General features: G+C 43.2%; 1 protein-coding gene across 2 annotated transcripts in view; it reads right to left on the bottom strand.

Annotated features, from left to right (window-relative positions):
- The window catches only part of Npas2 (neuronal PAS domain protein 2), a 174195-nt gene that overhangs the window by 80814 nt on the left and 69592 nt on the right, over positions 1-23789 (bottom strand). For both annotated transcript variants that reach the window (XM_090336518.1, XM_090336519.1), the window contains exon 2: positions 4276-4329. In XM_090336518.1, the coding sequence (XP_090192644.1) occupies positions 4276-4307 (32 nt within the window). In that variant the 5' untranslated portion in view covers positions 4308-4329. The remainder of the gene's footprint in view (positions 1-4275; positions 4330-23789) is intronic.

Raw genomic sequence — 23789 nt, 5'->3', positions numbered from 1 at the left:
GGAAAGCGAAGATTTCTTGTCAGTACTTACTGTCCTTACAGCTTGAGTATGTAGTGAAGCAAAATGAACAGTTTCCGTTTGCCAAATGCCACAGGGGGCCAGACTTAAACTGATGCTCATATTTGAATTGCTGCCTGCCACTGACTTGCTGTGCAATCCCCGAGCCTCTGATTTCTTTCTTGAAAATGAGGCTAAAATAATAACCTGTTTTTGAGAAGATGCTGTAAGAAAGGGAGAGTTCCTGTGTCCCAAGCTCCCCACAGCCATACATCACAGTTTTCCTGACTATACTGTGCAAACTGCACTCAGCCAGGTGTCTATGCATGGCCACATTTAATTCCTGTGATAAGCCCAGGAGAAGCTACTACTCTTATCACCTCCATTTTTCTAGGAGAAAATTGAGGTTGAAGAGGTTTAGTCACTTCTCCAAGACACAAAGAAATCAGTAGCAAGAATTATCAAATCTGTTTAATGGAAATGCCTAGATACTTCCTTCCATACCACACCACTTCCGGTGATACTATACCACTTCCCGTCAAACTATACCACTTCCGGCCACATTACACTACTTCCTGCATAATCACACAAACACGCCTTTCCTCTTCTCCCACCACACAATGTCACATCAGATCCAAAAAGCTATACTTAATGAATGGTACACAAAATGGCAAACAGGAAACTTTGTTACCCAGGAATTCTAAATATCTCTTAACTGAGCTGTTTTCCTTATTGGCCTCTTTGAATATCCGGACCCTATTTTTTTATTGTAATTAATAGAAGGGTTACATTCTATTCACCAGATAGAAGGTGCATTACTTCACAAACATTGATACTCTTTCTCATGACATTGTCCCCATTTCCTTCCCCTCCTCCCCCCACTCACTTTGATTTCCCCCCTTCCCTATCCAATTTCAAATAACCAATTAAGCACATATAAGATATATCAGATAACAAGGTGAAATATTGTAACAATATGTGATAACCAAGGGATAGCAAAAGAGATGAGAGATAACATAGTACATTTAGGACACCAATCACTCATTATATGGCTTTTATTTCCTTATCCTGGACAGGACCCTATTTTTTTGCATTTCCTCTCCTCTAAAGAACATAGCACAGAGTTGTGAACACACAACGGGCAGTCAATAATCACAACTTCAACTGACATGGAATATGCACAAAATTTCCATGAACCATGCCCTGCTTCAGAACCCATGATCAAATGACCTAAATACACCATGAGTTTCCCAAAGCTCCGAGTCTTGCTTCACACAAAGCACCCATTTTGGAGAGAACAGGGCTATGATCCTAAAGCTAAACATTTCTAATCTCACTGAGAATTTCATGGGAGTCAAAAATCAGGACTTACACCAGGGACTCCAGGTGGGATTAGGAAAGGGCCTCCCACATTGCTGCTATAAAACCTGCAAAACCAGAGGCTCTGAAATGGAAATAATCTCCATTTGTGTTTGCCTTCTTTTCTTCAAATGTTCTGAAGGGTATTGTTGCCATCTTGGTGAAGAGTGTAGGTATTCATGAACATTCCACACCTTTCTCCCATTGGAGAATAAGAAGAATGAGGGACAGCAACTTCTGCACACAGGCCTCTATATGCAAAAGTGACTTCCATTCAGGATGGTGCTATAGTTTGGAAGAACCCCAAGGGTTCAAGTCTTGGAAACTTGGTCTTTGGTGTGATGTGAAGAGGGAATGGGATCATTAAGAGGTGGGCTTCACGGGAGGGGGCAGGCCTGGCTCCTCCTCACCCTCCGGCTTCATGGCTTGTGATATGACCATTCCTCTCACAAGTGCTTTACACTCTGATGCCATTCACCATTGAAGTCCTCCACAGAGGCTCACCAATGCTAATGCCTTTGAGCCCCCAAAACTGTGAGCTAAGGAAATCTCTTTTCTTTTATAGTTAGTTGACATTGGGTATTCTGTTACAGCAATGTAAAATGGACTAACTGTAGGGGATGTGTCCATAGCCCCAGGGAATGAATGAAAAAAAAATACACAATCTGATTTCTAGAAACTTTCTGTGAAGCTTTTTGGAAGACAAGTAAAACTTCTGCCGACTCCAAAGTCACATTAGGATGTAAGTTTTAGTCTGGACCTGCTGAAGTGATGGCATATACAGTGAGTCTCTTGTGATCAGAGAGATCAGAGCAGAGTCTCATGCTAAAGCAGTCCATAATTAATGTCCTACCTGCCACTTACTGGAGCTTTCTCATTTCTGTCAAAAGATATTCATCTACCATGTTGAACCTTAGTTTTCTTATCTGTATTGTAGGCGTAACAGCAACACATGCCTCAAAGGAATGCTGAAGAGAAGGTTAAGATAATGCACATAGAAGTACTTAAGCTCAGTAGTTAGTGGGAATGCGTTCACATGTAAGAAACAGTCAATAATGTCTGGTCACTACTGCTATTCTTTTCATTATTGTTAATAAGAATAGGAATACCTGAGGACTAGACTATTATAAGGTGTCATACATTGTCACATACATGTAGTGGTTACTATCTGAACGAAGCTCAGTATATTTTTGGTTGATTTGTAAAATAACCCTAGGAAGGCAGACATTATTACTTCTTGTTGCAGGGGAGAAAACAGGAGTCAAATCATGAAGGGGTTTGTGTGATTTCATTAGCTCGGGTTTCTGTGTCTAGCACTGTATCTACAACTACTCTGTAGGAAGCCACAAGGTTTCCTTATAGTCCAACCTGTCTATGTTCAAGGCCAGCCTGGTCCTCTTTAGTTCCTTCTTGTTGGGTCCCAAATGGACTTTGTAGTCCTCACTATTTCTGATCTACAATCTGCAAAGCACTGCTGGGAGGACCCAGTGCCAAGTGACTGGCCCAATGCATGTGAATAATCTTGGGAATTAATTGCTTTGTTATTTGTTTGAATTTCTATTGTAGGGATTTTTTTTCAAGTACATGGAAAAGTAGAGATAAGAATAAAAAAACAAAAGATAAAGTAGAGATGTGTTCCCAGGGCTGATGGCCTAGTTTCCTAGCCCTCAATCCCACGCTCACCTCATCCCATCCATGCTGCTGCCCACTGCATCTCATCATTGATTTTTAAAGGATATAGCAAAGGAAGTTAAAAACAATCCAGACTTCCCCAATCACTGCAGTGACAGATGTAGCAGGTGTCTGTGGATCTGAGTTCCTCAAGGCTGCCTCCCTAGGTGACAAGGAAAGACGGCCACCCAGAACCATACTATCATTGTAACTGTGGACTTCGATGAAGCGTGTGAAATGGATGACATTTGGTCATTCTTTTTTTTTTCCTGTCAGTCCTGGGCTTGAGCTCAGGGCCTGAGCACTGTCCTTGGACTTTCTCAAGGCTAGAGCTCTACCACTTGAGCCTCAGCAACACTTCCGGCTTTTTTCTATGTATGTGGTACCGAGGAATCAAATCCAGGTCTTGATGCATGCTAGCCAGGCACTCTACCACTAGGCCAAACTCCTGGCTGGGTCATTCTTTTCTGTGTATATGTGCTTGTGCTTGTGCTTGTGCTAGGGGCCTTGAGCTTTTCCTTGGCTTTTCCCTTCAAGGCTGGTTCTCTACCACTTGATCCACACCTCCACTTTCAGCTTTTTGCTGGTTAATTGGACATAAGAGCCTCACAGGTCTTTTCTTCCCAGAGATGACTTCAAACTATAAAATAAATGTTCCTTGAAGGAATCAATACAGACTGTCATAACAGCTCCAACATTACATCTTTTAGGCTAGTTCTTCCCACTGACCCAACTGTGGTACAAGGTAGCCATGACAACCCCAACTTACAGGTGATAAAACTGAGCTGTGCTGACTGGTTACTGCACACTTCCTAACAATGAGTAATGGTGGTATCACGATGATAGTGTTATTACCCGAAGTCAGAGGCTCTCTCAATTACAGATGCAGGGCTTGAACCAGGCTGGCTTAGCTTCTATCAGCCTGCCTAGCCAAATTGTTCCAGGAAAGCCATAGCCATAATCAAATCAATGGATGAAGACAGAAATGGATTGGCAAATGCCTAAACATATTAACTGCTCAGTTCACTCAGCAAGCTGCAGACAGTGAGTAACTTAGCAATGTTATTGGTGAGAAGCAAAAGCAAAGGAACTGCTCTGAAATGCTTTTGGGGAAGTGTGTTTGTAGCATGGCCCAGAGCTGCGTGGCTTTTACGGCTTTTGCTAAGCAGAGCATGGGCAGCAAGATTCAGACAGACTGACAGACTAACAGCCACAGTGCTCCCACTGAGTTGGGTCAGTGTTGCTTACCTCTTTGCTCTGTCCTTCTCATCTTCATCCATTAGATTTTCTATGCAGTTTTTCCTGAAAAACAAAACCAAAAACCCATATAATCATGGCATGCCTTTAGATCTTTCTTTTTTATGTTTTATTTCTTCCATATATTTTTATTGTAATTAATAGAAGGGTTACATTATATTCACCAGATAGAAGGTACATTACTTCACAAACATTGATAACCCTTTCTCATGTCTTGGTCTCATTTCCCCCCCCCCCCCGCCCCATCCCTCATCTTATTTCCCCGCCTTCCCTATCCTATTTCAAATAACTAAGTAAGCATATATACAATATATATCAAATAACAAGTAAAATACTATAACAATATGAGATAACCAAGGGACAACAAAAGAGATGAGAAATAACATAGTACGTTAAGGACAACAATCACTCATTATATGGCTTTTGTTTCTATGTCCTGGAGGTCCTTTCATTTAGCGTCATACTGTATGGCTTTATGTATCTAGGTTTTGTTCTATTGTAAATCTCTGCTAGGAGGCTTCTAGATCTTTCTTACAGATCTTTCTGGGGCCCATGAATTTGGTCTTATCACATCCACATGCCACATGTTTGCCCTCACAGACACTGCCCTCACAGACACTAGGGGCCATCAGATTAAACCTTGAGAACTGCCCCTGAGACTCAGCTCAAAGAAGCAGCATTTGTCATTGGGGGCTTGAAAGGATGTCTGTGAGCCACTGGTGGCATTGCACCTGGTTCACTGGTTCCTTCTCATAGGAAGTTAAGAGGGCCTAAAAGGACCAGTCCTTGACATTCCACAGCACTCTCCTATGGACAGGGGGAAAGAGCCCCAAGGAGTAGAATCCAGACTCCTGGCTTCAGGCACTCACACTTCCTCTGACAAAAAAAAAAATCACTTATGTGAAATGTTAGGTAACAACCCAGGAATGGGGGCCGGGAGTTTGGCCTAGTGGTTAAAGTGCTTGCCTAGCATGCATGAAGACCTGGGTTCGATTCCTCGGTACCACATACATAGAAAAAAAGCCGGAAGTGGGGCTGAGGCTCAAGTGGTAGAGCTCTAGCCTTGAGAAGATCCAAGGACAGTGCTCAGGCCCTGAGCTCAAGCCCAGGACTGGCAAAAAAAACAACCCAGGAATGCTCTCCATGCTTCTACTTTCCCTGGCCACTGGCTTGAGGGGCCACTGGACCCTCAGCTCAATAATCCAGTTTCTACTTCTGCTCCAGGAAGAATCCCTCCACCTCTGAGCAAATCCCTACTCCTTCTTTAACTCACAAATTTCCTAGAGCCCTGCCTGTCTGTGGAATGTGGGGAAGGAACAAGAGGCAGAGGGTAGCCATGGCTGAAATAGTAGAGATGGTATGAGCAAACACTATGCAGAAGCTGAGCCAACCTTGTCCACAGGCCTTATTCCCAGCTCAGAGCCTCTGAAGCCAAACCTCTAAAACCCATGCTCTCATTACCAATGACTTAAGAAATATAAAGTTTTAGATAAAGATTTTTAATGGAGGCCAGGAGTTTGGCCTAGTGGTAGAGTGCTTGCCTAGCATGCACGAAGACCCAGGTTCGATTCCTCGGTACCACATATATAGCAAAAACCCAGAAGTGGTGCTGTGGCTCAAGTGGTAGAGCCTTAGTCTTGAGAAAATCCGGGGACAGTGCTCAGGCCCTGAGCCCAAGCCCAGGACCGGCAAAAAAAAATGATTTTTAATGGAACTTTCTCTGAGACGGTTTAGGTTTGTAATTTGAATTACCTGGCACGCATCTGAGCAGAAGCTACATCCTCTCTTTACACATGGCTCAATCAACAAGTGACAGCTATATTTAGGGACAGATTTGGAAGACACTCATTCAGCAGATGAAGCTTGCATCATGATTAAAACAGGATTAACAGGAAGGTGAAAGGCCTCTAAAATAAAAATTTGTACACAATGGAATTCCATGCTGCTATCATAAAGAATGACATCGCCCCATTTGTTAGGAAATGGAAAGATTTAGAAAATATCATATTAAGTGAAGTAAGCCAGACTCAAAGGAACTTAGGCTCAATGGTTTCCCTCATTTGTCATAATCAGTAGAAACCTTGGGCTTGACTAGCAGAGATTTGCAATAGAGCAAAACCTTGATACAAAAGGCCATATAGTAGGACGCTGAATGAAAGGATCTCTAGGATATAGAAACATAAGCCATATAATGAATGATTGTTCTTCTTAAGGTACTATGTTATCTCTCATCTCTTTTGCTGTCCTTTGGTTATCTCATATTATTATAATATCTCACTTTGTTACCTGATATATCGGATATATTTGTATTTGATTATTTGAAATTGGATAGGGAACGGGGGAAAACAAGATGAGGGGTGGGAGTGGGGGGAGGGAAATGGGGACCAAGACATGTGAAAGGGTATCAATACATGGGAATTAATGCACCATCTATCTGGCAAATATCATGTAACCCTTCTATTAATTACAATAAAAAATATATGAAAAAAATAAAATAAAATAAAAATTAGGAGCCCTTAAAGAAAGAAAGGGGAGAAGAGAGAAAGATTTCCTATGATCTTGGATTAGTAGAATCAATATTGTGAAAATGTAAAGGCAACCTACAGATTGAATATAGTACTTATTAAAATTTCAATGCCACAGAGATATAGAAAAGGAAAACGTTTTTAATTCATATGGAAACACAAAAGGCCTTGAAAAGTTAAAGTAATTCTGAACAAAAGCCAAAACAAGACAACGACTGTGCTATCACAATACCAGACTTCAATTTATTGTATAAAGCCACAATAACAAAAAATAACAAATAGGTATTGACACAAAACAAGACCTGAAGACTAATGTAAAAGAAGACCTGGGAGGGACCGGGAGTTTGGCCTACTGGTTAAAGTGCTTGCCTAGCATGCATGAAGACCCGGGTTCGATTCCTCGGTACCACATACATAGAAAAAAGCCAGAAGTGGTGCTGAGGCTCAAGTGGTAGAGCTCTAGTCTTGAGAAAAATCCAAGGACAGTGCTCAGGCCCTGAGCTCAAGCCCAGGACTGGCAAAAAAAAAAAAAAAAAAAAAAAAAAGAAGACCTGGGAATAAACCCTGCACCTACAACCAACAAATATTTGACAACAAAAAGCCTAAAATAAGCCAGGCACTGGTGGCTCACGCTTGTAACTCTAGCTGCTCAGAAGGCTGAGATCTGAGGATCATGGGTCAAAGCCAGCCCAGGTAAGAGAGAGTCATCTCCAATTAGCCACCAGAAAACCAGAAGTGGCACTGTGGCTCAGGTGGCAGAGCATTAGCCTTTATCTGAAGAGCTCAGGGACAGTGCCCACACCCAGAGTTCAAGGCACACAACAACAACAACAAAACCTAAGATATATGCTGAAGAAAGCATTGCTTCTTCAACAAGTGGTGCTGGGAGAACTGGAAGTCCTCATTCAAAAGACTGAAATATTTCTTAACCTGTACCAATATCAATTCAAAGTGTGTAAAGACTTTATACAAGACCCAGAACCTTGAAACTACTATATAGGAAGGAGAAAGAGAAATACTAGAATGCATTGGTATAGGCAAGAACTTTCTGGATAGAATATGAGGGGTTCAGCAAATAAGGGCCAAAGAATCAACGAATGGGTCTGCATTAATCAAAAATGCTTCTGAACAGCCAAGAATACTGCCACTAAGCTAAAAGACAGCAACAGAATGAGAGAAGACATTGATCTTTACATATATATGCTAGCACATCTATATCTATATATCTCAAGGGTCTAATTACCAGAATATACAAGGGGTTAAAAAGCCCAATTTCCAAAGAATCAACACTCAGGCAATAAACAGGAGCTAAACAGACAGTTCTTAGAAGAAAAAGTTCAAATGGTCAATAAATACACCAAGAAATGCTCAATTCCTAGCCATAAAGGAAATGCAAATCAAAGCAACACAAATTCCATCTTCATTCCTATCATCAAGATGGTTACTGTATATACTGCTGGTGGGAATGCAAACTAGTAATAACCATTATGCTAGTCAATATGGAGATGCCACATCTCCATAGGTTAATCTATTATAGGTTAACATCCAGTGATTCCACTGGGAAATTGTCTTCAAGATGAAAGACAAAGGCACCTGAACACCCATGTTTGTTGCAGTACTATTCACAATAGCCAAGTTATGGAAAAAGACTATCTGCCTATAGCAATAAACAAATGGATCAAGAAAATTCCCTCTCTCTCTCTCTCTCTCTCTCTCTCTCTCTCTCTCTCTCTCTCTCTCTCTCTCTCTCTCTCTCTCTCTCTCTCTCTCTCTCTGTGTGTGTGTGTCTCTCTCTCACACACACACACACACACACACACACACAGAGTAAAATTTTATTCATTCATCAGGAAGAATGAAATTTATGCCAGTTGTAGGGGAATGCATACATGTGCCAAAAATCATATTAAGTGAAGTAAGCCAGGCCCAGAAAGAACAAAGATGCATGCTTTCTCTTATGTGGACCTCAGAGCCACAATACAACCTCCCAGGTAAACATGTACACACACATATATACATATGACTAAGCAACTTGAAATATATGTATCAATGAAACTCCATGCTACAAACCATTTGAACAGAGATTTTAACAAAATGAATACCAGCAATATGTAGTATATATTGAATAGTGAGAAGGGTGAGGGTATGAATGAATAGAAAAGGTAACAAGGGATGAATCTAGTCACAATACTCAATGGGCATTTTGAAAAATGAAGTGCAAATTTTGATGCCCAGACTGATGAGAGCAAGGGTAGTTGGGGAGTAATGGTGGAAGCAGTGACTCTGATCAGAAGATACTATATACAAAAGGGACAATTTTTTTATATTCTTTATATTTCTGCCAGTCCTGGGGCTTGAACTGAGGGCCTGGGCACTGTTCTTAAACTTTCTGAAGACTTTACCACTTGAGCCACAGCACCATTTCTGGCCTTTTCTATGTAAGTGGTACCAAGGAATCGAACCTGGGTCGTCGTGCATGCTAGGCAAGCACTGTACCACTAGGCCAAACTCCCAGCTCCTGGACAATGTTAAGCTGTAATCTCTTTTAGAGACATTTGTAAATTTAAAAAAATTTTAAAAAACATATAAAACAATCCATACCTATGCTCAACCCTCATCTAAGTCCATCTGAATCAGAATCTCTTGGACATGACCCATACATTTTTTAATATAGTCATCCATTCAGTTTTTTGTCCACTCATTCTTGCCTTTCATCCCAAGTAAACAAAATAGATATTAATCAAGTACAAAAATGAAATCAAAACAAGACAGGGTTAACACATCTGCAAATAGGCATGTACTTAATGCTTTCCAGATGGGACCTGCTCCAAACGTACAATGTGAAAATTAATTTAGTGGTGCCCTGCCCCCCTGTGCTCCCAATGGGGAGGGGCTCCCTAAGCACCCAAGGGAAAACTGAGGCCCCCTCTGCACTATGCCCTTACCAAAGACCATTACTAAAGCTTATTTACAGAGCCAGGTTATCTGAGCTACTGACTCCTGTTGGAATGCCTGGGGTTGGTTGGTCATAAACAAAAACATCTAAAAATGCCAAATAGCTAGGTTTATCAATTCCATCTCCTCTGTTTTATAAATGCATATCCTTAAACATTTCCTGAAGTTGCTAAGCCTGGATGCTCCTCTGCTCCACCTCCTTGCCTGAATCCGCTTACTTAACCCATCTCACTCACTCACTGCACTGGTTCCACGTGCAAAGAGAAAGTTCCCCAGAATCACTGGCCCCAAAACTACCATGCCACAGGCAGAGTTCCTATATACTCTGCACTTAACTGTTTCTTATTTTTAATCTTACCTAAAAATGGTACAATGATACACTAATATTGATATATTTGGCAAAATACATATTTTCTTACTTATTTTTATTTTATTTATTTATTTGCCAGACCTGGGGCATGAACTCAGGGCCTGAGCATTGTCCTTGGGCTTTTCTAAAGGCTACAGCTCTACCACTTGTGCCACAGCACCACTTTCAGCTTTTTCTGTACATATAGTACCAAGGAAATGAACCTGGGTCTTCATGCATGCAAGGCAAGCACTCTACCAGTAGGTCAAACTCCTACCCCTTTTTTTTTCCAGTTGTGGGGCTTGAACTCGGCCTAGGCACTGTCCTTGAGCAATTCAGCTCAAGGCTACCACTCTACCACTTGAGTCATAGCGCCACTTTTGGTTTTCTAGTGGTTAATTGGAGATAAGAGTCTCATGGTCTTTAGTCTCATGGCTTTGAACCATGATCCTCAGATCTCACCCTCCTGAGTAGCTAGGATTATAGGCATGAGCCACTGCGCACTGGTCAGATTTAAATCTATAAAGGTAAAGCAATAGATCCAATTATTAATAAAAGTATAAACTTTTTCCTGTGTTTTTGTACTTGAATAGGTAATTACTGAACTTTTTTAGATTAACAGTGAGTTCCATTGCCTGAGACTCAAAATATTCACCTGCAAACATACTGTTACATGACAAAATTTACTGGTTCATAATTCTGCCATGCCCTGTTTATCTTTAACCAAGTATCATCTATTTAAATTCCTGGACTTTGGGGCAATTCTCTTCTCTTTTTATTTTCTTTTTTTGCATTTTTTTATTGTAATTAGTAAAAGGGTTACATGATATTTGCCAGATAGAAGGTGCATTAATTCACATACATTGATACCCTTTCACATGTCTTGGTCTCTTCTCTTTTTCGTCTTCCTTTCCTTCCTTTTCCTTTCCCCTTTCCTCTCTTCCTCCCCCACCTCCTTCCTATTATTATTAGTAGTAGTAGTAGTTGTAATTTGCCAGTCCTAGGGCTTGAACTTAGGGCCTGGGCACTGTCCTTGGACATATTTTGCTCAAGGCTAGCACCTTGCCACTTGAGCCATAGCAGTACTTTCCGCTTTTTCTGAGTATGTGGTACTGAGGAATTGAACCCAGGGCTTTGTTCATGGTAGGTGGCACCCTATTACTAGGCTACACTCCTGCTGTCAGTCCTAGGGATTGAACTCAGGGCCTGAGCACTGTCCTTGGTCTTTCTCAAGGCCTAGTGCTCTGCCACTTGAGCCAGAGCACCACTTTGGGTTTTTATCTGTGTATGTGGTACCAAGGAATTGAATCTGGGTCTTCATACATGACAGGCAAGCACTCTACCATAGGCCAAACTCCCAGCCCCCTTTCCTTTTTAAAAAATTCAGTAGTACTAGGATTTGAACTCAGAACCACACACTGCTAGGCAGATATAATACATGGGGTCTAAGAACCTGGTCCAACCCCACTCTTTCTGGGGCGAGCTTCAGACCATAATTATCCTGTGCAGCTGAGATTTTACATGTGGATCACCACGATGGCTTACTTATCAAGACATAGTCTCATTAGTATTTTGCCCAGACTGTCCTGAAACTGTCCTCATCTCTGTCTCTTGAGTAGCTGGTATTACAGATGTGAACCACTGTGCCAGGATTTTTCTGGCAGTTCTTGGTTTAAGTCTTCCGAAGTCATTGTTCTTATTCAAGCTTGCCTTGGCCATTGTAAATTTTTTCATTTCCATCTTTGCATCTGTAGAGATGCTTGCTGCAACCAGACGCTGGTGTCTCAGGCCAACAATCCTAATTACTCAAGGAGCTGAGATCTGAGACTTATGGTTCAAAGCCAGCCCAGGCAGATAAATTCACAAGTCTCTTCTCTCCAATTAATCAGCAAAAAGCTGGATCTAGTGGCAAACACAGCTCAAGTAGTAAAGTGCCAGTCATGAGTGAAATGAAAATGGGAGGTTCTGAGTTCCAGGTTCAGTACTAGCACACACTAGCACACGCGTGATTTTATTGGGAATGTATTGATCTAGGGATCAACTTGGGGGAAAACGATATATTCATGAACATAGGCTCTTTTTCTGTTTGCTTCTCTTTTAGGCTCTGGGATAAGGTAAAGTCCTCTGATGCCTATTGTGTGTGATGTTCAATAACTCACAGATGATCCTGGCATGCTGGGCAGAAAGAAGCCTTCCATGGGCAAAGCCCTTGCTTCTACTGTCTCTTCCTTAGGGTAGGGGATGCACATGTCAGGTCATGGGAGAAAGCACAGACAAGCAAGTAAGTCAACACAGTCCCTGTTTATAACTGCATGGGAAAACGCTAATGCAAACTCCAGAATCGTGAGGGAGAGTGTGGGGAAAAGGGAACCCTTGCCTTGGTATTTTAGGGAATCACTTCATGGCCACCCTGGAAAGATACTGTGTGAGATGTGATGTGTAGAGAGTGAAAGGACATCCCTAGGGATGATTCTAAGAAGCAGGATAGGTACAGTGAGTGTAGGGGACAGCCAGGAGGGTAGAGCTGTGAAGAGAAGACAAGTCAGAGAAGCTAGGGGCAACATCAAGTTTTTGTGGATGCTGTTGTTGTTGCTTTTAGACCTGGGTTTTGAACTGAGAATCTTGTGTTCTTTTGGGGCTTGATTGCTCTGATGGCACTCTATTACTTGAGTCACACACCACCAACCTTGCTTTCTGATAGTTACTTTGGAGATGGAATCTTACGAACTTTGTTTGGACTGTCCTCAAACCATGATCCTCTAGACCTCAGCCTCCTGAGTAGCTAGGAGTACAGGTGTAAGCCACTGACACCCAGTGGCTCATTTAGGCTCTTTATCCAAGTAGCATGGGAAGACAATGGAGGTTCCGAACAGAGAAGGGACAGCTTCCAGCCTTTGAGGACAACTGTGGTTCTAAGGAGATTTGTTTTACAAAGCCTGGTCTAGGGCAGACATTCAAAAATAGCCTCCCCAGATTTGACAACAGTGATTATATTACACCTCATTTTAAAGGGAAGGGAGGGAGATAGCCCAGGCCAAATCCCCATCTCAATCCCTTTGTTCCTAATATTGCTCCCATAAACTTCTCAACCAGTATGGCAAATCCAGGTCCTAACATTGATGAAGTAGATTTGGAAGTACAATTCTATCCTCACGACTAAAATGAAAGCAAAACCTTCCACCAGCAAAAGCTGTTCCCATAGGGAGAACAATTGAGACAAAAAGGAAAATCCATGCTGAAGGTCCTCCACCATCCTCTCATCTCCACGCACATCTCACGGCAGAAGCTGGCCAGCCATCCCCTGCTTATCAATCAGGAAGCATTTCCTACCTCCTCCGGGAAACTGTCCCTAGACACCCGGGAACAAAGTGCCTATCCTTAGAGCTAAGCTTCTCTTCCCCTATGCCTTCCCAGCATGGCTCGGGTTCTGACTTCAGAGTGGGCCTGATTTAAATGTCCAGAACCTGCTGGTTCCATGACTCTTCCTTCAAAGCTACCATGAAGCACATACCAGGAAGGAGGCATGTCTGCATGTGTCAGTGCTGTTTGGGGCCCAGCTACAGTGTATGAGGCCTCCAGGAGAGTCCTGATAATAATACCTACAGCCTGACTCTGCCACCCCTGATAGTCATGATCGACTGCTAAGCCCCAGCTTAGGCAAGTGCCATTAGCCTCATCCCTCTCCTTTGTTTGCCTGTGATCTCTCCTTCCCTTTCTTTTCCTTTTCTTTTTTTGTTGGTCCTGGGACTTGAACTCTGGGCCTGAGCATTTTCACCGAGCTCTTCAACTCAAGACTACTGCCCTACCCCTTGAGCCATAGAGCCACTTCCAGTTTTGGGGTAGTTAAGTAGAGATAAGAGTCTCACAGACTTTAGTGCCCGGGCTGCTCCTGAATAGCTAGGATTACAGGCGTGAGCCAGCTCCTTTCTTTCTTTATAATGTAATGTATTTTTAAAAGTTGAGAGATGCCAAGTCTGCAATCCTTGTCAATTACTCAGGCAGCTGAGATCTAAGGATCATGGCTCAAAGTTAGCCCAGGCAGCCAAGTCTGAGAGACATTTATCTTCAGTTAACCAGCAAAAACCCAGAAATAGAGGTATGGCTTGAGTGACAAAGTGCCATGCTTGAGGAAAAAAGTCAAGAGTAAAGCTTGGATCAAAGCAAGAATCTCAAGGTCAGTGCCCAGGCCCTGAGTTCAAGCGCCAGCACATACATACGTACATACGTACATACATACACACACCTGTACACACACGCATTGACAGAATAATTTACGTATTTGTAAGGTACACTGTGATATTTATCCACTATAAGGAGTCTAATAGATTGTCTCTTAGATACTTAACAGTGTGGCCATATAGTGACAGGACCCCTGGGAAGACTGCATACCATGTTCATGGAGAAGTAGGTTATTCTACTAAAGCAGGGGTTGGCAACATTTGTCTATAAATGGCCACCAAGTCAATATTTCAGAAGCAGACCAATGGCCTCTCAACTCTGCCACCACTGTAAAGAAAACAAAACCACAGCCATTGGTAAATGGACAGATATATGGCTATGTTTCAATAACTCTTCATTTATAAAAAGTTTTATTTATAAAAACCAAAGTTTATTTAGACTTGCACTGTGTTTTGCTGGGCCACGTTAAAGGATTACTAGAATCACTACTCAGGTTTCTTCTTCATTCTCTCCTTTAATTTTTAATTCTGAGTACAGTGTTTATGGGCCTAGTGGATCACTAAGTAATATGAATGTTTCTGTGAAATGATTACCATAAGCCTGTTGTATTACAAGGCCAATGTTTGTACAAAATAAAATCATGATGTTTTTCAAATTGGCTCAAAAGTGGTTTGGATTATAGGTCCCAAGCTAACTGGAAAATCCCATGCTCCTCCTCCCCACATACCAACACAATCCAGTAAATTTAGTTCACTAAAAAACAAAGTACTGAAAATAAGAACAAGTTGAAACGAAGAGGCCAAAGCAAGCCCAGACATCTCCCCAGTTCGCTGGCTTTATTTACGGCTAACCGTCTGGTGCCTTCTGTCTTCCCAGTCAGCCCCTGGTGAGGGGACCTCATGTCGTCTTGGATGGATGACTGAGTCTCACACATGGCAGCTCCATGGTTTTTCCTTGTCATATTTAAGAAATAAAGAGGCAGTGAAACACAGGCGCTGATGACTGTCACACTCATGCTTGCTCTCCTTTTGCCATTGGGAGAAGCTAGGGAATTGCTTCCACTTTTTGGTTCTTCCTCTATGGGCAATGGCTTTTGGGATTGCCGTGAATCATTTTCTAGGGAGAGAGATTTTGCTAAAGAAAATGGACAGTGAAAACCTGATAGCCAACTGCTCCTGCTGTCCCAGCTTCCCTTTAAAGAATTCTTGACATGTTCCAGAACATTCCAGAAAGGCCAGACTGACAGATCTGCTTTTAACTCCAGTTCATGATTGCACTTGTGCTACGCAGCCCCAAGTCAGGGCACTTTCCAGAGCCTTAAGGAGCAGGCTATTTCCCAAAGATAGGAAGAGAAGACCCTTGTGGAACGTCCATGACCATCATCCAGCAGGACTATAAGCTACTATAAGGCTCCACTAAGGCTTTATTCACAAGCTTTCTTTTGCTTAGGGGCTGATGATTCATTGTTCAAGGAAATGGTGACATGGGCCATGAAGGAATGGATGGAGAAAGTTAGAAAATGTGTTATGAAATAAATTTACAATGATATCATTTGGACCAGCAAAAGATTTCCAAAATAGAACTGGTCAAAGGGCCATCCTAACATGACATGATATTCTGTAGCCGTTGGCTCTTGCATTCCAATCACTGAAGATTCCTCCCAGGGGACCCCTTTATCAACAGTTCAAAGCACACTATGTCACTCTGAGTCAAGGAGAGAAGCTAATACATGACAGTGTGTGGTCAGGGTGTGGACAACAGATGCCTAAAGAAAGCAGAAAGAGGGGAAGAGGAGATTGTGATTCACTGTGCAGTCGTGTCACTGGAAGTTTTTGTGGGGGAACTGCTGCTCAGTTGCCAGAGATGTACCACAATAGCCCACCAGGGCTGCTCTGCCCTGCATCCCTCTTCACGGAACATTTGCTTCGTGAGTTATTTTAGGTCTTCCAGGAAAACAAAAAAGGTATAAAATGTTATTGGAACAAGAAGTCAAATTACTTTTGCATACCTGGATTGTAGAGTCTTAGATTGTAGTCTGAGCTTCAAATACTATTTAATAAAAATGTGGGGTGTTTCACAGGAGCCACTAACTGTGGGAGGCAGTACAATTTGTTTGGGAATGTTCGAGGTGTGGATTTGAATATCCTCCATCTTCCTTTCAGGTCCAATGATGGCCAGTGAAAGATGACATCATCTTTGGAAAGCAGAACATCTGAGACTGTACACAATGGAGAGGAGACTCCATGAGACACCTCGCTTGGCTAACTGCCCTCTCGTCTACAATGCAGTGGTCACAAACAGGTATTTGTGGCTGGATGCCTGGCTCAAGTGGTAGAGTACTTGCCTAGCATGTGCTGGTCCTGGGCTTAATCCCCAGCATAACAGAAATATGAAGAAACTGGTTTTCATGTGTAAATGGAAAGAGGCTAGGAAGAGAAGTTCAAGCCACATAACTTATGCTTTATCTAATGCCACATGTTTCCTGTCACGGTCACTTCTTTCATTTATAGTTAAAATAGAGAATGTCTCACCTGCTCACCATTTCTTCTGATACCAGCAGGCCCCAGGGGAGCCCCCAGGCCACAGGCAGTCCCTGTGGGGAACCTCAGACATAGTACTGCACAGCATCTTCTTCCTTCATGCTGCCTGACTCTATTGTGTTTTATGCTATTTAACTTATTCACTTGTAAAAGGTATCCATGAAGCCAGATCCCTTTCCGCTTCTTCATAGAGTTGCAGCAGGGAACGGATAAGGCAGAAGACAGTTTATTAGAAGGCGCAAGACATGAAAAGGCAGGGTGGTTAAGAGCCCCTCAGGTGGGTTTGAATGGCTGGCTCCTGACTGAATTTCTGGCATGATGTCTGTAGGGTGACCCAGTCACACCTGCTGTCCTACCCCAAGAACCTGCCCAAGTACTCTCACCTCTCCTCCTGACCAGGTCCCCCGCTGTCTTGCAAAATCACACAGGCCTACAGTATCTACCCAGAATGTACTTCTGCACAAAATCATGATGCACTCAGAGTAAAAATGGTCAAGGTGGTTCCTTACCTGCTCCGCTGTGATCTTCCAGAATGAAGCCAGCTTTGCCATACCTTTCCTGGCCTCATCCACTTTCATAGCCAATGTGGTGAGTAGACTCGGTGAGCCCTGAAGCTAGGTGGGAGTTTCCACCCCCCTAGGAGCCTGGTCCACCTCCAGGCACGGCCAGCCCACACTGGAGGTCCAGCATGTCTTGTGAAGGCTTTCCAACAGGGAAGGGGCTTACCAGCCCTTGGAGAGCGTGACCGTATTAACCATCACCCCAGGTATGTCAAGCGAAAGTTGGAAAATACCAAAGCAGTACAAAGACAAGAGGTGACTGAGAGGAGCCCACTTCACCCCAAATGACCCAAGACTCACCGCTGCATGCTGGTAAGAAGGAGGGTTTGAGGATTAGGAAGACCCTCATCCACCTGCTTGTGCCTCTCCATCAGAAGACACCTACCCTAGCCCCCAAACTTCAAGATACCCCAATAATATCAGATACCTATGTAGTATGTAGGAAATGGCTACAACCTAACAATTAAAAACTACAAGGTATTCAGTTGAATGTACTAGGTTCAAATCTGGGTTGTCTAAACATTTCTGGAAGCCCAGTTTGCCAGGTAGTCACAGCAGAAACACTGGGACCCATTGATATCTGACTGGTAAGTCCTCCATACCTCTGGACACAAATCCACACAGTAAACCAGTCCTGACCATGCATGTTCCAATCTCCCTCTGCCTCTCTCAAAACTTGACCATCTCAACTTCAAGATATCCAGCTGGTGGAAAACCAACAACAATAACAACAACTGTGCAAATGGATCAAACACATACTTGGGGAAAAAATACGCCAGAAAAACTAATTATAGATAGAGAAAGGCTGGGATGTAGGTTATGGGGACCAGAAGTTCCCTGAAAGCTGACAGGAATGATAGTCCCTAAATGTCACCACGGTGCCTAAGCTGTTAGATAGAGGAGCCATTTGACAAAGGCCGACTGCAACATGTCGAGGAAGTCCTTTACAAACATCACTTTTCCTAGTAAGGTGATTAGACAGTGCTGACGATATGGTCACATCTCTGGATATAACAAGAAAATAATTCCAACACAATATTATGTACTCCCCTTCTTTACTAGACTCCCATCCTCCAAACTTTCCCTTGGTGAGAGCCATATGTTAAAAATTAGTCCCCACTTTTTCCTTCCAAGTGCTTAGTACATAAAGTCTATTCCACTGTTCCTGACCATTGTGACATCCTGAAGCCTGTGGGGAACAAAGGGATTATGAATGGGCCAATGTCCTAGAACTCATCTAGAACTTCTACCTTGGCCTCACGCAAACCAATGGCCACCACAGTCCATTCATCTAAGGGTGTGGGAGGTGGATGGCATATTAGCTGTTCTAGAAATAGCTGAGGCCACTGGGGTTTTTGCTCTGCAGGACTAGAAAATTCCCAGTTATTTGAGGTAGGTGTGTGTGTGTGTATGAGTTATCTTAGTTTCCTTCCTCTCTTTTTTAATTCCTGGTGGATAGAAAAAGCTGCAAGAAGAATGAGATGTTTCTTCTTTTAACAAGTATAATATTTTACCCCAGCTTTCCTCTTTCACAATGTCCAATAAATGCATGATTCACCATGGCCACTCCTCTTGGCCAGGGTTTCTAAGCTCTGGGTGTTGTATGGGAGCGGGGAAGAGGGTAGCCTCTTCTCCAGGAAGGCTTCAATGCCCCTAACTGTGTGTGTGTGTGTGTGTGTGTGTGTGTGTGTGTGTGTGTGTGTGTGTGTGTGGCCTTGCACTTACTTAGGCAGGTGTTCTACCACTCTAGTCACATCCCCAACTCTTTTGGCATTAGTTGTTTTTCAAATAGGGTCTCACTCCCCCTATCCTCCAGGGCTGGCCTTAGACCTTGATCCTCCTATTTATGTTACTGCTAGCTGGGGTTACAGATGAGTACCACCACATCTGGCGGGGAGAACACCCTTTTTAAAGTACATGGCTAGGAAAAAAATAAGCCACAGATAAACTATGGCTTATGGTTTTCTTATACATCCAGGTTAATCATATTTGTCTAATGCTTTTCTTTCCCTCAAATAAAGGACAGATACTACTCTACACCCCCAAGCCACAAGATAGCAAAGTCTCAGCAAGGAATAAATGAGTAAATGTGGGGGAGGGGAGGCTAAATGCAGTTTACTACATCTACTAGCAGTTTAGGGGGCTGACTCCAAAATCCAAGGAAAACAAGCTACTAAGATATAACTTTGGGTTTCACCCACAGCAATGCCCCTCCCCCCTTCCCAACACCTCCTGCTCTGCCACAATGTCCTCCTCTGCCTCTATCATCTGCCATCATCCTCTTCTATTTGTCCTGCTTCTTGCTGATGTTAACAGCTCAAGAACCTCCCAATACTCCATGACAAGCCCTCAAAAGCAGGATGCCCCCCTGCCCCTTAGCAGCTCTGCATAGAGGTTCAGGACAGTGCTCTGTAAAGGGGATATGGAATGAAAAGCTTGCCTTTAGCCATCTGTTCTTTTTGTTGTTGTTGCTGTTGTTTGTTTGTTTGTTTTCTGGAAGTGGGGTTTGAACTCAGTGCATGGTTTCTGTCCCAGCTTTTTTGTTGTAGGCTAGTGCTCTCCCACTTAATCCACAATTCCACTTCTAGCTTTTTTTTCCAGTTGTGGGGCTTGAACTTTGGACTAGGGAGTTTTCCCTGAGCATCTTTTGCTTAAGGCTAGCACTCTACCACAGCACTACTTCCTATAGGACTACAGACATGAGTCACCAGCCCTCAGCTAGCAATCTGTTTTTAAAGGCTGGAAGGTTTAAACCTTGATTTGGTGTCTAACAAGAATCCATCCTAAGTCAGATTCCTCAGGGGAGAGCCTGAAACCCAGGGTTCCCCTGTGCTTGGACGCTATGCCTGACACACTTCCTTGCAACTTTTTTATGCAAAACACATAAATCCTTTCAGAATACCGCCTTCTGCATGGCTCAGAAGCAACTTGCTCTGCCTGGCCCCATGGACAAGGCCAAACAGGCCCAATGTGCTGTGGGCAAACAGCAAAAGTAGGTCAGCTCAACATCCCGCTTCTTCCATGGGGATGAGCCAAGGATGATGTGAGCCCAAGGTCTCTTACAGACCTAATCCTGGTGGCTCAGAAAAGCCTCTAGGGGGAAAACAGGACCCTGGGAAGAGAAAGGCCCAAAGAATACTGGGAAGATTTCACTAAACAAACAAATAAACAAAAAAATAACAGAAGGGGACGCACAGAAAGAGTGGAACAAAGGGTGAACTAAATGAGCAGTGATACACACTAGATACTATGTTGGAAATGAACTATGCAATTTGGGAGGAGGAAGGAGGGAAAAAACTGAGAGAAAATGAGGGAGGGTGTGACACTGTGCAAAAAGAAATGTACTCAACACCCGACTCATGTAACTCTAACTCCTCTGTGTATTATTTTATAATACAAATTGAAAAAAATAAACAACCTCCCACAAAAAACTCAGACTGGGCTGGCAGTGTGGCCTATTGGCAAAGTGCTTGCCTAGCATGCATGAAGCCCTGGGTTCGAATCCTCAGTACCATATACACAGAAAAAGCCATAAGTAGTACTATGGCTCAAGTGGCAAAGCACTAGCCTTGAGAAAGCTCAGGGACTGTGCCCAGGCCCTGAGGTTCAAGCCCCGGGACTGGCAAAAACAAACTCAGACTATAACACACACACACACACACACACACACACACACACACACACACACACACTCACCTCAATTCAAACACAATGCCAATTTCTTTGTCATTAAAGACATCAATTCCTGTCTTTCTGGAGGTAGACACTTGAGGCAGGGCTCTGACAACGTGCACTAACACCACAGACCTCTGACACCCGATGTCCTGACTTTTCTTGTCCTCCCAGGATCTTCCTGCAGCTGGAATAACAAGTGCTCCCTGGGTTGAGGATGGCTTGTGTGAGTGGTACCAGGACTGGCCCTCCCCTGCTGCTCCTGCACCAGCATGCAGCTGTCCCAATGCAAAGGCCTCCCCAGCACAAGCTGGACAGAGTAGGTGATCTAACCTATGTTAGAAACTGGTGTCTAGCATCAAGGGGTGTTAGATGAGCCGGCATCCAAGAGGAGAGGGCCTAGCTTTCCTTTCAGCTTAAATGGCACTCCCCAGAACAGGGGCAAATGAGAATCTCTGGGGGATCCCAGAGATTCCAACTGAGCCCAGGCCTCTGCTGAAGGGGCAAAACCTGTAAACATGCAGATGTGCAATTATCTAGGCCATTGTGTTTCCTCTCTATAGCAAAATTTACGAGACTGTTCTGTCAGTAAGCCTTTCAGAACCATTCAAATCCCAAACACCATGACTGCAGGAATGTTCACCCAACCTCTTCCAGGAAATGACCTTATGTGAAAAAATTGCTCTGACATTTTTTAAAAATGAAAAGGCAGAGTCGGTCCTCCCTTCCTTCCTCCTCCTCCCTGGGCTTTGGCACATGCATTTTTTTATCACATGATAAATGGATACCAATACTTCCAAGAGAGGTCAAGATCTACTGGTAAAGAGGCACGCATCTGGGAAGATTCCAGGTTCAAATTCTGACTCTACCATCTAACCAACTGAATGACTCGCAAGTTCCCAATCCCTCTGTGGGTCAGTTTTTTAACTTCACAGGGCCTGGGCATTGTCCCTAAGCATTTTTTTTTTGTTCAAGGCTAGTGCTCTACCACTTGAGAAACTTCTGGATTTATGGTGGTTAATAAGAGATAAAAGTCTCACAAATGTGGGGTGTGGTGGCTCACGCCTATAATCCTAGCTACTTGGGAGGCTGAGATCTAAGGATCATGGTTCAAAGCCAGCCAGGGCACTAAAAAGTCCGTGAGACTCTTATCTCCAATTAACCACCAGAAAACCAGAAGTGGAACTATGGCTCTAGGGATTGGATAGGAGCCTTAAGCTGAAGAGCTCAAGGACAGAGGCCAGGCCCAGAGTTCAAGCTCCACGACCAACGACAACGACGACAACGACAACAACAACAAAAGTCTCACAAACTTTCCACAACAACAAAAGTCTCACAAACTTTCCTGCCTGAGCTAGCTTTAAATAGTGATCCACAGGTTTCAGCCTCCTGAGTAGCTACGTTTACAAAGGTGAGCCACTGGTGCACAACTGGTAGGTGGTTTTTATTTATTTTCTCACAAAGCGTGAACAATTCCAAAAGGTACTCAAATGCTAAATACCAAATATTGACCAGGTACAACAATTATCTTCCCTACTAAATTCCCAAAAGAATCACAAACCAATCAGGGCCAGGAGTTTGGTCTAGTGGTAGAGTGCTTGCCTAGCATGCACGAAAAACCTGGTTCGATTCCTCAGTACCACCACATACACAGAAAAAAGCCGGGACTGGTGCTAGGCTCAAGTGGTAGAGCTCTGGCCTTGAAAAAGTCCAAGGACATTGCTCAGGCCATAAGCTCAAGCCCAGGACTGGCAAAAAAAAAAAAGTCACAAACCAAGTCTTTAAAAACTTTTTAAAAAACCTTATTGTGTACATGTGTGTGTATCAGTACTGGGGATTGAACTCAGGGCCTTCCATTTTTGCTTGGCTTTTTTGTTCCAGGCTGATATTCTTGAGCCACACCTCCACTTCTAGCTTTTTGGTGATTAACTATAGATAAGACTCTCATGGAATTTTTCACTTGCTTTACAGTTTTGTTTTGTTTTGTTTTTTTTTGCCAGTCCTAGGCTTGAGCTTAGGGCCTGAACATTGTCCTTAGGCTTTCCTCAAGGCTACTGCTCTACCTTGAGCACAGCTCTGGCTTTTCAATATGTATGTGGTACCAACGAATCAAACCTGGGTCTTCATACATACTAGGCAGACACTCTACCAGTAGGCCAAACTCCTGGCCCGGAATTTTTCACTTGGGCCAGCTTTGAATGTCAATCCTCACATCTCAACCTCTTGAGTAGTTTAGCATTGTAGCTGTGAGCTATTAGCGCCAGCCATAACTTCTTTATTCCTCCTTTGCCAAGTCCTTCTAAATGGATTTGCCATCTAAAAGACTGTGAGAGAAAACAGGTGTTTCCCTGAAGAACTGGTGGTAGACATATCCTTGTGAACAGAATTCTCCAAGCCCACGAGCTGAGGAAGTGGAGAATCCCACCTACCTCACTAATGAACCGTCTGCCATGCAGAATTCCTGCCCACTAATTCCTCTGCAGAACTGTCACAGACACCTGTTCTCCAGGCTACCACAGCTGGTTGCAATTCTTTTCAACTTTAGATTTCTGGGTAAAATGAAGAGAACTGTTAGGATTCTTGTTTGGGGGCTAACCTTAAAAGTGAAATGCTGTCAAACTAACTGTGCATTAGTGCTTTCTAAGATCCAAAGCGTGTGTTAGTGATAGCATTATTTCAAAGGACAGTCCATCCACTTGGTTACATAATTAACTACGGCAGTGTA

The sequence above is a fragment of the Megascapheus bottae genome, chromosome 7, assembly GCF_031878675.1.
Source record: "Megascapheus bottae isolate mThoBot1 chromosome 7, mThoBot2.hap1, whole genome shotgun sequence".
NCBI lineage: Eukaryota > Metazoa > Chordata > Mammalia > Rodentia > Geomyidae > Megascapheus > Megascapheus bottae.
The sequence above is the reverse complement of the archived record's forward strand: the minus strand, read 5'-3'. Positions and strand labels throughout refer to the sequence as shown.